The 12,979-nt window shown below is 43.9% G+C and overlaps 1 protein-coding gene across 45 annotated transcripts in view; it reads left to right on the top strand.

The window, feature by feature from the left end:
• PCM1 (pericentriolar material 1) overlaps window positions 1-12,979 on the top strand; it is an 89,351-nt gene that overhangs the window by 41,338 nt on the left and 35,034 nt on the right. For all 45 annotated transcript variants that reach the window (XR_006281048.1, XR_006281040.1, XR_006281047.1 and 42 more), the window contains 2 exons: window positions 4,951-5,082; window positions 12,110-12,300. Coding sequence is in view for 25 of the 45 variants with exons in the window: in XM_038398415.2 (XP_038254343.1) it covers window positions 4,951-5,082; window positions 12,110-12,300 (323 nt within the window). In the remaining 20 variants the exon portion in view is untranslated. The remainder of the gene's footprint in view (window positions 1-4,950; window positions 5,083-12,109; window positions 12,301-12,979) is intronic.

The following is a 12,979-nucleotide window of genomic DNA, read 5'->3' as shown; positions in this document are numbered from 1 at the left end:
CCAGCAGTCCTATTGCACCATCTTCTGCCGAGCAGGCACCGTTTGCTGCCAGCCAAAGATGTAAAAGATAGAGTGGATCAAAACAAGAAATACACTAGGATTGTTTTGTATTCATTTGCTCCCTCCCTCTCTCCCTCCCTCTGTGAAATCAGCAGCCGACAATCATTTCACTGAGGTCTGTCAGGGGCACCTTGAAAAATTTAATGGAGATTCAGTCTTGCCTGAAATACTGGGGGGAGGGATAGCTCAGTGGGTTGAGCATTGGGTTGAGCACTGGCCTGCTAAACCCAGGTTTTGAGTTCAATCATTGAGGGGGCCATTCTGTGTGACGGTTGTTTTTGTTTCTCCTTGATGTAAAACCACCCCCTTTGTTGATTTTAATTCCCTGTAAGCCAACCCTGTAAGCAGTGTCGTCAGTCGCCCCTCCCTCCGTCAGAGCAATGGCAGACAATCGTTCCATGCCTTTTTTCTGTGCAGACGCCATACCACGGCAAGCATGGAGCCTACTCAGATCACTTGGGCAATTAGGAGCACATTAAACCCCACGCGCATTATCCAGCAGTAAATGCAGCACCAGAACCTGGCAAAGCGAAGCTGGGTGAGTAGGCGACGTCAGCGCAGTGACGAGAGTGATGAGGACATGGACACAGACGTCTCTCAAAGCACGGGCCACGACAATGCAGACATCATGGTGCTAATGGGGCAGGTTCATGCGGTGGAACGCCGATTCTGGGCCCGGGAAACGAGCACAGACTGGTGGGACCGCATAGTGTTGCAGGTCTGGGACGATTCCCAGTGGCTGCGAAACTTTCTCATGCGTAAGGGCATTTTCATGGAACTTTGTGACTTGCTTTCCCCTGCCCTGAAGCGCATGAATACCAAGATGAGAGCAGTCTTCACAGTTGAGAAGCGAGTGGCAATAGCCCTGTGGAAGCTTGCAATGCCAGACAGCTACCGGTCAGTCGGGAATCAATTTGGAGTGGGCAACTCTACTTTGGGGGCTGCTGTGATGCAAGTAGCCAACGCAATCAAAGATCTGCTGTTATCAAGGGTAGTGACCCTGGGAAATGTGCAGGTCACAGTGGATGGCTTTGCTGCAATGGGATTCCCTAACTGTGTGGTAGGGCCATAGACGGAACCCATATCCATATCTTGGCACTGGAGCACCAAGCCAGTGAGTACATAAACCGCAAGGGGTACTTTTCAATAGTGCTGCAAGCACTGGTGGATCACAAGGGTCGTTTCACCAACATCAACGTGGGATGGCCGGGAAAGGTACATGACGCTCGCATCTTCAGGAACTCTGGTCTGTTTCAAAAGCTGCAGGAAGGGACTTTCTTCCCAGACCAGAAAATAGCCGTTGGGGATGTTGAAATGTCTATAGTTATCCTTGGGGACCCAGCCTACCCCTTAATGCCATGGCTCATGAAGCCATACATAGGCAGCCTGGAGAGTAGTCAGGAGCTGTTCAACTACAGGCTGAGCAAGTGCAGAATGGTGGTAGAATGTGCATTTGGACGTTTAAAAACGCGCTGGTGCAGTTTACTGACTCCGTTAGACCTCAGCGAAACCAATATTCCCACTGTTATTTCTGCTTGCTGTGTGCTCCACAATATCTGTGAGATTAAGGGGGAAGACGTTTATGGCAGGGTGAGAGGTTGAGGCAAATCGCCTGGCCGCTAGTTACGGGCAGCCAGACACCAGGGCGGTTAGAAGAGCACAAGAGGGCGTGGTGTGCATCAGAGAAGCTTTGAAAACCAGTTTCATGACTGGCCAGGCTACGGTGTGAAAGTTCTGTTTGTTTCTCCTTGATGACATTCCCTGTCCCTTGGTTCACTCTACTTCCCTGTAAGCTAAGCACCCTCCCCTCCCCCCTTCATTCACCGCTTCAGAGGCAGTGAAGTCATTGTTGCATCACATTCTTAATTCATCACACAAATAGGGGGATAACTGCCAAGGTAGCCCAGGAGGGAAGGACAAGGCCACACAGCACTTTAAAAGTTTAAAACTTATTGAATGCCAGCCTTCTGTTGCTTAGGCAATCCTCTGGGGTGGAGTGGCTGGGTGGCCAGAGGCCCCTCCCACCGCGTTCTTGGGCATCTGGGTGAGGAGGTTATGGAACTTGGGGAGAAGGGCGTTTGGTTACACAGGGGCTGTAGCGGCGGTCTGTGCTCCTGCTGCCTTTCCTGCGGCTCAGCCTACGCTGGAGCATACGAGTTTGATCCTCCAGCAGCCTCAGCATTGCATCCTGCCTTCTCTCATCACGCTGCCACCACCTATCAGTTTCAGCTTTCTCTTCAGCCAGCCACCTCTCCTCCACAAAAATCATTTTGTGCTTTCCTGCACTCTGACATTGTCTGCCTCCACGCATTCGTCTGTGCTCTGTCAGTATGGGAGGACAGCATGAGCTCAGAGAACGTTTCATCGCAAGTGCTTTTTTTTTTTTTCCCTTCTAATCTTCGCTAGCCTCTGGGAAGGAGAAGATCCTGTGATCCTTGAAACACATGCAGTTGGTGGAGAAAAAAAGAAGGGACAGTGGTATTTAAAATGACACATTTTATAGAACAACGGGTACACTCTTTCACGATAAACCTTGCTATTAACATTACATACATAGCACATGTGCTTTCATTACAGGGTCGCATTTTGCCTCCCCTCAAAACGTGGCTAACCCCTCCCATCTCCCCGTGGCTAACAGTGGGGAACATTTTTGTTCAGCCACAGGCAAACAGCCCAGCAGGAACGGGCACCTCTGAATGTCCCTTTAAGAAAAGCACCCTCAACCAGGTGACCATGAATGATACCGCTCTCCTGAGGATAACAGAGATAAAGAACGGATGTTGTTTGAACACTAGCAAACATACACTGCAATGCTTTGTTCTGCAGTGATTCCCGACTACGTGCTACTGGCCTGGTATGGTAAAGTGTCCTACCATGGTGGATGGAATAAGGCTGCCCTCCCCAAAAACCTTTTGCAAAGGCTTTGGGAGTACATCTAGGAGAGCTTTATGGAGATGTCCCTGGAGGATTTCTGCTCCATTCCCAGACACGTTAACAGACTTTTCCAGTAGCTGTACTGGCCGTGAATACCAGGGCAAGTTAATCATTAAACACGCTTGCTTTTAAACCATGTATACTATTTAAAAAGGTACACTCACCAGAGGTCCCTTTTCCGCCTGGCGGGTCCGGGAGGTACTGGCTCCAGATCCAGGGTGAGGAACAGTTCCTGTCTGTCGGGAAAACCAGATTCTCCGCTTGCTTGCTGTGAGCTGTCTAGAACCACCTCATCATCATCTTCCTTGTCCCCAAAACCTGCTTCCGTGTTGCCTCCATCTCCTTTTAAGGAATCAAACAACATGGTTGGGGTAGTGGTGTGTTTTGGGCTCTGACCCAGAGCGGCTGTTTGCCTCTCTGATTTTCTGGTAGGCTTACCTCAGGTCCTTAAGTTTCACGTGGCACTGCTTCGAGTTCCTGTTATGGCCTCTGTCCTTCATGCCCTGGGAGATTTTGACATATGTTTTGGCATTTCGAAAACTGGAACATAGCACGGATTCCTCTCCCCATACAGCGATCAGATCCCGTACTTCCCATTCGGTCCATGTTGGAGCTCTTTTGCAATTCTGGGACTCCATCATGGTCGCCTCTCCTGATGAGCTCTGCACTCACCTGCAGCTTGCCACACTGGCCAAACAGGAAATGAAATTCAAAAGTTTGTGGGCCTTTTCCTGTCTACCTGGCTAGTGCATCTGAGTTGAGAGTACTGTCTAGAGCAGTCACAATGGAGCACTCTGGGATAGTTCCCGGAGGCCAGTACCGTCTAATTGCGTCCACAGTACCCCAAATTCGACCCTGCAAGGCTGATTTCAGCACTAATCCCCTTGTTGGGGGTGGAGTAAGGAAATCCATTTTAAGAGCCCTTTAAGTCAAAAAAAAGGGCTTTGTCGTGTGGATGGGTGCAGGGTTAAATCGATTTAACACTGCTAAATCCGACCTCAACTCCTAGTGTAGACCAGGGCAAGTCTCTCACTATATAAGGCATGTTTTTCAGACTTCAAATTGTTCTTGTAGCTCCTTTCTGAAGTGGTGACACCAGAACTGGACATAGTATTTTAGTAATAGTCTCAGTACTGCTATATACAGAGCTAGGTTCTGCCTCCCTGCTCTTGTGTGGTGATCTCCTTCTTATAGGTGCAAGGATTGCGTTTGCCCTTTTAGCTACATAATCTCACTTGAAACTCATGGTCATTAGCTTATTTACTATGAACCTTAAGTCCTTTTCAGAGCCCTTGCATTCCACAGTAATGTCTTATCTTGTGAAGGTGACTTTTTATATTTGGCTGCATTAAAACAGAAGTTTAGATGAGCCCACCTTACCAAACTTTGCAAAGTTTGTTAATTTTTGTGTACTTCATTTTCACTACGATCTTTTTCCTAAATCTGGAATATATCCTTGATGTGACGGTAACAGTTTTTTTTGTTAGTTTCTTTGTTTGTTTTTTTTAAATGAAAGTTAACAAGATTTGACTTTTTTTCAAAAGTATGTTTCATTTAGGCAGTTGAAAATGCTGCAATTACTAAAAGCTAAAGGGACCAGTATTCTACCACATTGCGCAATGTTGGTTTGAGTTTTTAAAACTAATTTGTTGTTAAAAAGTTTCCGATTGATATTATACGTAGCATTGATCATAATGTAAGATTGGCTGCATGCTGGTTGAAGTATAGGTAATGTTGGTTCTGTGACTATTCTTCATAACATATGTTGACTTTGAGTTGATATCTCAAGAAGTCTAAAATTGAGTTGGGGATGAGTAGTTAGAGTGAGCGGGGAATAGCCATATCCAATAACAGTAAGAAATAAGTAGAAATTTCAGAAAGCAATAATTTATTACATATGTTGTTGTATTCTAGTAATATATATTTAATTTAATTTTAAAATCTTTTTTCTTTCAGTTGTCAGCTAGCTTGGGGAATTGCCCAGCAAATAGACCAGCCTCACCTGTTACTTCAACACCAGCTGTTGAAAGTAGCACAGCAGGCAATCCTGTTCTTGAACCTGAAGAATCGGTAACAGTGGACAATGAGGTATTTGACCTTTCCGACTTGCTTGTGAGTCAGTTACTCTTTTTTTAAAAAAAAAAAAAGGAAAATACCTTAAATACCTTTTAAATACTTTGAAACATTTTAAGTTTTTTATATACATGTTGAGATTTGTTTGTTTTTAAAAGCGTGTTTGTAGAAAGCAAACAGTGAACCTTAGTAGCAAGAAGTATTTGCCAAAAAAGGAAATATTTAAACAAATATTGCAGAATTTGGCTGTAAAAGAGAGATGATTTTGCCATTATAACCAGAGGGATTGAATGATCTCTGAGGAAACTGGATTCCAAGAACAACCCACCCAATCAGGGAATTCATGTAGAATGAGACAGACACTTTCACAAATGCTTACATCTTAAAATTAGTTTCCCAGTGATCTGCCTTGTGCATGCAAATGCAGCTCCACTGTTCTATCCTGACATGTTATAATTGGATAACTTCACCATATGTAAACACACACACTCTGCTTAGTTTACATTGGCAGATCATTAGTTTTATCAATTAACTGAAACTTTGTCTGTCTAAAATACTTTTTAAAATCCTTAAAATGTCACTGAACTAAAGATTTTCCCCTAAACCACCAAAAGGTAAAAGGTGATGTCTTATTGAAGGAGTATTCTTGCAAAATTTATAACTTTTGCCTTCTAACGGTGTCGGATAAATCTTTTTTTTATAAATAAAGACAAGATGGGATTGTGTCATGTTTTTGTTCTCAAATGACTGAAAATTTTTTACTGGGGACTTGAAAACAAAAAATGAGAACAGAACAAAGGGTAAAGAGACAAATTACAGAGGGTCTAAAAATTATCCTTTAGAACAAAATGCTTGTACAGCCTTAACCATAGGTGTCACTGTGCGTTTCAACTATACATTTTTATTTACCATTTGTGTTTTTCCATTTAATATTTTTCATAACACTATGGCTAATAACATGATGCTGTCCCAGCTATGGGTGACCATTTTGTGTACTCATGCTTTAAACTCAAATTTTTAAAATGTATTTGGCTGGGTTTCCAAGACCTTTTGAAAAGCGGGATTTGGTTTAAGTTAAACATAGGCATTTTACAAATATATATGTAGTTAAATTTGCCTTTTGATAACCAGTGTGGGTCTTTCTACTTTAAAAAAAAAAAGAAAAGAAAAAAAAGAGGTCCTGGTATAACAGTAAGAGCATGTAGTGATGATCATATTTCTGAAACTCCACAAGTAACTTTTTGATTTTTAACTTTCAAATATAGCCTTTTCTATAAGCAAATTAATATTTTTAAAGATATCAGAAACTTTGCCTAGAGAGGTCTTCAGCTGTTTCGCAACAAAAGCAGTCTGCTTGCCTTTATGCTTTGTATAATATACCACCTTATCTGTCTTCCCTGACATCTTTATCACCTCATTCAAATCTATTCAAAACACTGCTCAAAACTATTTAAAAGTTGTTTACCTGCTGCTGTAACCATATTACCTTCCCCCTTTGAATTCCTGCACTACCCTGTTTCACTGCATCAGGTTCAAGCGTCTTCTTGATTTCAAGGTTCTTCACAACTTTGCTCCTCTGTACGTATCCATTACTTCATCCTACTCTCTTTGAGTAGATGCAGCCGTGTATTCCACGTAGGTGTACGTGTGCCCAGTGCACTGAAGCTGGAGAACTTTGCCTAGCAGTGCCCAGAAGGACAAAATTTGTGCCTTAATGGCCCTAGCCCCTCCTCTGGCTATAAAAGAGCAGCTCTGTCCTGACTCCCACTCAGTTCTTTTTCACCGCCTGTGCCTTAAGTTGAAGCTTTGTGTGGTATTTTCATCTCACGTTTTTGGTCTCATAATCTAATGGAAAAACTCTCAGAAAACTAGCCTGTGTGTGTGTGAGAGCTTCTCACATGAGGTGCTTATTGTGGCTGAGGGATATGATAAGGAATGGTGGTCCACCTGTACGTCATTCAAAAAGAGAGCTGAGGTGGCAAAAGACTTACGGATGAAGCAGCACCTTCTGGAACAGGCCAAGAGGCTCGCTTCAGCACTGAGACCCTCGTCTGCTCGGCGGTTGGTGTCAGAACCAGCAAGTGATGCTACTTCACGTTCGTACTCTAGTGTTTCCTCCAAGAGGAAGAGGAGTTGCTCTCCCTCCTTTGGTGAGGCAAGGAAGATGTCCCATAAGACTAGTTATGGAGCACTCCAAGTTTCTGTGAGACTTTCTCATCTTCTAAGGAGTGTTCACCAGCACCTTCTGGCACGTGCAGTGGAACAGGTCCATCTAACCTCTCCTTGGTACAGTGCCAAGATGAGCAAGAGCCCATATCATCAACTCTGATTTCGGCCATGGGGCATCCAGTGAGTCTGGTACCGATTTATGTCTGCAGCAGTGCTGACTGCCGCTATGGTTGGAGGTGTATCAGGTGGCATCAGACCTGCTTTATCTCTGTCCATGACTCTCCACTGGTTCAGGAGTTTGAAGGTGCTGTAGCTTCTATGCTTCATTGTGCATTGTGCCCTTGGCCCATTCTGGTTGGGTTGTAAAGCTGCTGGGTTCATCAGCACTGCAGCCCAGGTCCCAGACTGTGGAACTGAGGCCAATGCTGTGCCTGGCACCAAAGACCCCTGCAATTCTGATATCCCCTTTGGCCATGGTCCTTGGCCTTGGTGCTGGCGCCTCTTCTGGTACTGGGTGGGGGAGTGTCTTGCTCGGTGCAGATTTCCCCCCATTCCTTTTTGGCATTGATGCTGTCTCTGTTGGGCTTCAGATGAATCTGGTCGTTTGTTTGCTCAGTTGTGGCTGGCACCATTGTCACCAGAGAATCCCTGCGACTCCTTGAGATCGAGGTTCGGATCCTCCCCTTTGTCATTGTCTGATAGGCTCTAGAGACTGTCCTTGGCTCATCATCAGTACGGAGATTGGCATAGTTTCTGCAGTCAAGAGGGGGGGCTCTTGGCCCAGTGCCTACTGATCACCAATGTCATTTCCATTTCTCCAGTGGCCTCCTTGGAATCTTTGGGACACTCCTTGGTCTTTCAGGTTCCATTATTCATTCTGCTCCAAAACAAGATCACTGATCCCATGGGTGGCTTCCATTCCCAAACAGTCTCAGCTACAGGCGCCTCCAATCCCAACTGTGGGTCAAGAAAAGACCTGTCATTGGTGCAGCAAACTTTCTTCAGCATCTCCGGACAGCTCTGCCATGCCAGGCTCTTGCTCTCCTTCGATGTTTGAGGACTTTAAGGCATATTAGGACCTTCTTAGGTGTATGTCTGCTACATTAGGCATCCAGGCTGAATTTATGCAGGAGAATACACATAAGCTGCTGGATATTCTCCAATCATCAGCTCCAGGGAGAATAGCCGGTCTGATAAATGAGGCTGTCTTGGAATCTGCAAAGACACTCTGGAATACTCCAACTTCATAACTTCCCAGGATAAAGTGTGTGGAGAAGTTGTACTTCAATCATATGCCGGGTTTTGAAGGTTTCTACTCCCACCCAGCCCCGAACTCTGTTGTGGTAACCACAGTAATGCTAGCGAAGATATAAATCTGTACTAAAGACAGAGTCCAGGAGAGAGTGGACTTCATGGGGAGGAAGATTTATACCTCTTCTTCCTGGCAGACGTGCATTGCGAATCAGCTGGCATTGCTCTCTGAATATGTCTTGCTTGTCCTCCACTGGCAACCAGTAAGTGCCTATTTTGACTTGTATGTCCCAAGCAGAAGTCCATCTTCATTACCCCTGTTCAGGATCCAGCTGGTTCATTTTTTTTTTTTTTTTTTTTTTAATGTTTGGGACTGTTACCTGGGATTGTGCCATACAGTTCCCCCTCCATCCCTCTTCAGGGACCCCTCCCACAAAACACAGCTCCTGGAGCAGGTTCAGTCTCTACTGGCTTTGGGGGCTGTAGAGGAGGTTCCACTGCAACGCTGGGGACAGGGATTCTACTCCCCTGAAGGATGAGTCATGTCCTCTGTGACCTCAACAAATACATCAGATACATGGGATTCCATCTGGTCATCTCAGCAACTATCCTCCTCGTGTTAAATTGCAACTGGTTTGCTGGACCTTCAGATGCTTATTTCCATGTAGCGGTGCTCCCAAGCCACAGGTAGTTTCTATGGTTTGTCATGCTGGACCAGCACTATCAGTATACCATGCTTCCTTTTGGTTCGTCTTCCACTCCCACCTGTTAACAAGTGCATGATGTGGTGACAGAATACCTCAGGAACAAAATTCATATCTTCTTGTATCTGGATGATTAGTTATTGAGAAGCAAGTCCAGAGAAGAAGTCCCCTCTCATGTTCAGTTCATTCTACGCTTACTTGATCATTTAAGTCTCATCCTAAACAGTAGAAAATCAGCATTGGTTCCAACTCAAAGAATCAAGTTCATTGGGGCCCTACTAGACTCTGAGTTTGAGTGTTACTACTTACTGACCAATTCCATGTGATTTGCCACGTATCTCTGGAGCTGCAGGGAACTCAACCGTCAACAATAGTCCGTGTATGCCTGAGGTTGCTAGGCCATGTGGCTGCATGCAAATAAGTAATCTAGTATATCAGGTTGCACCTTCGTCCTCTTCAAATGTGGCTAAAGTTGGTTTGTCATCTGAACCCTTGGATGGACCGGTCTGACTTCCTTGCCGATCCTCGAGTCCTTATGGTGGTGAGTGGCTCAGGGCAGTGTGTGCTAGGGTGTTTCCTTCACTAAGTCTCCATCGATGCCTCCTTAGTAGGTTAGGGAGTGCATCTGGGATTGCTGAAAGGCCTGTGATCAGAATAGGAAACTTCTCTGCATATCAATGTCCTGGAGCTTTGTGCCATCTACAGTGCCAATCAGGCCCTTTAGGATCACATCAGGGACTCGGCAATGCACCTCCTTACCGACAATACCACTGTGAGGTATTATGTGAACAGAAAGGAGGGAGCATGCTCCAACCTGCTATGTCAAGAGGTCATCAGGTTCTGGCAGTTTTGCATGGGAGAAAATGTTATCCTATTGCTGATCATTTACGTGGGTTCTAGGATCACCTGAGCAGAAATTTCTCCTTGAATCATGAGTGGTTTCTGAAGCCTAGTGTCCAGTAATCCATCTTTATGGATTCTTGACTATCGTCTCTCTTTTTTGCTCTTGAGAGGTCTCAGTCCAGGCTCCGTGAGCAATGCTTTTCACCTGAGCTGGGATGCTTTTCTTCCAATTCCGATTATTCTGCAGATCATTCTCAAGCTGAAATTGGATCATGCCAACCTCATTCTCATTGCTCCACTGTGACCAAGACAACGTTAGTTCTCCAACCTCCTCAGGTCGTTAGCTTGGGGAATTCAACCGAAAATGGCTTGTATCCAGGATATCTGGGTGTAACTGCTTACACCTTCAGTCTTCTGGTCTTGCACTTAGTTTGTTGAGAGTGCACCTGGCGGTGATTTCCATGTTTCATTCACCTATCCGTGGGAAGTCAGTGTGTTTGAACTCCATGGAAGTGAGGTTCTTGAAAGGAGTCATTTGTCTCCATCCACTGGTTAAAGAACTGGTTCCCTTTGTGGGACCTTGATACCGTCTTAGCTGCTCTTATGAGATGGCCATTCAAGCCTCTGGCACTTTCTTCTTCTGTGTCAGAAAACTGCTTCCCTTCTGACAAAAACATCTGGAAGGAGTGTGTGTGTGAGTTGCAGGCTTTGATGGCAGAGCCTCCTTATGTACAGTTTTCCAAAGACAAAGCAACTTTGCAGCCACATTCTACGTTTTTATCTAAAGAGGTTTCTCAGTTTTTCTTTCCAACCAAGTTACATATCTACCAGGGTTCTTCACTGAGCTGCATTCAACCCCAGATGAGCAGCATCTTCACATATTGGATGTCAGGCGATTGTTTAGCTTTTTATCTGAATAGGACTAAACCTTTCCATTCTTCATGTCATCTGTTTGTTTCGTATGCAGACCAAATGAAGAGGCAAGTGATCTCTTCACAAGTGATTTCCAGGTGGACAACTTCCTGTATCCTGACAGCATACTAAGTAGCTCAGACTGTGCTGCCTCAACAGGTGCAAGCTCATTTCATGAGGGCCCAGGCAAACTCAGTGGCATTTCTAAGCAACGTTTGCAAATTGGAGAGAGAAGGTGGGTGAGGTAATCTTCTTTTTATTAGACCAACTTCTGTTGGTGAGAAAGACGGACAATCTTAGAGTTTGTGTCTCTCACCCACAGAAGTTGGTCCAATAATAGATATTATCTCACCCACTTTGTCTCTAATATGTTCCTATATTTGACATTTGCACGGCTGCCACTTGGTCCTCTGTATATTGGTGATGCAGGTATGTATTCCACAACCCACCCTCCTTCCCTTCTGGATCAGCATTTATATTCTGGACATTTTGTGTGAAGGAACTAAGAGGAGTGGGGACCTGTCCTTATATAGCCAGGGGAGAGGGTAGGGCCACAGCTTCTTGCAGAAACATCTGTCCCTTCATTCATGCTTCCTATGCTCATGAAGTGATCCGTAAAACCACTACCGCTTTTTCTTTCAAATTCCTCCAAGATCTTATTCTCCCTTGACATCTGTAAGAAATCAGCGAGTTAATGATAGTTAGCTTGAGTGATAAATGGAGATCATACACTTTCGTTATTCTTCTAGAGTATTAATGTAAGCAATTTGATTGGATTCTTTTCTCCCCCACTTTATGTTGCTTATCTTTTTAGATTTTAACGTGTTCAGGGCAGAGACTATTTTTTGAGTTTATGCAGCCTTTGCACATGTGCCCCAGTCCTGATCACCTCTTAATATTACAGGAGAACCATCATTTTATCAGCCTCGCTTTTGTTGACATAACTTGCATTCTGTTCTTACAACATAAAAGCTGAAACTTGGATCATAGGTTTGTCAAATTGTAATTTAAGTTTTTTTCTTTATTTTGCTTGTTCTGCTGTATAGTCACATCAAATTAATTTTGAAAAACCTTACTTTGCCTAATTTGTTAGTTTAATGGTTTTGAATGTAGTTAAATTTGGAAAATGAAACAGAAGGATCAAACTTTTTTATTTCCAATAGCTATGGTCTGAGATGCGTAGGCATGAGATTTTAAGGGAAGAGTTACGACAGAGAAGAAAGCAGCTTGAAGCTTTAATGGCTGAACACCAGAGGAGAAGAGATCTGGCAGAAACCACATCTACTGTTGCTGCATCTGTTAAAAGTGATGGATCAGAGACCCAATGTACTCCACAACAAAGTAGGATGGAAAAGTAAGAGCATGAGTCACACCCCCTCCCTTCCCCCCACTTTACATGGTCTTACCTTTGGAGTCTGGAATCATTTACTGTATATTTCACATTTGTTGTGAACAATGTCACAGAGGTATTCAATTTAAAAATAAATTTAGTAAGAAACTCTTTTAATTCTGTTTACTTTGAACAAAATTCCACACACAGTGTTTAATAGAAAAAGTAGTAAACTATGTTTTCTTAGTTTTAAAGGCATACTGTAAATTTACAATCTAGTCACTTTCAAAACATTTCCTACAAGTTTTCTGAGATACCCACTTACCTATGAGCTTCCTGCCATTTTGTTGGGGTTTTGATACTATATTTTTCAAAATGCTTTTTTTCTTTTTTTCTCCATTACTGGGGAAAAACCCATATAAACAAAGAAAGAGGGCTGTATGAAAAATGCTGTCAAATGCCTAAAATACTAGGTTGTCCTTCAATAGCTCAACTGGCAAGACTCTAACATGTTTGGAAAGATATCCTTAAGTTGTTGGTTTGATTCCAGCTTGAAAGAACGGTTTCTTTTCAAGTGTTAAATCAACACTGGGTCTTTTTCATAAAAGAGATGCTCTAATTCAAACGAGTTAATTCAGGGAAGTCCTATGGTCTGTGTAATACAGGAGGTCTTTGTAGATGATCATAGTGGTCCCTTCTGGCT

This window comes from Dermochelys coriacea, chromosome 4 (genome assembly GCF_009764565.3).
Source record: "Dermochelys coriacea isolate rDerCor1 chromosome 4, rDerCor1.pri.v4, whole genome shotgun sequence".
NCBI classification, from domain to species: domain Eukaryota; kingdom Metazoa; phylum Chordata; order Testudines; family Dermochelyidae; genus Dermochelys; species Dermochelys coriacea.
The sequence above is the reverse complement of the archived record's forward strand: the minus strand, read 5'-3'. Positions and strand labels throughout refer to the sequence as shown.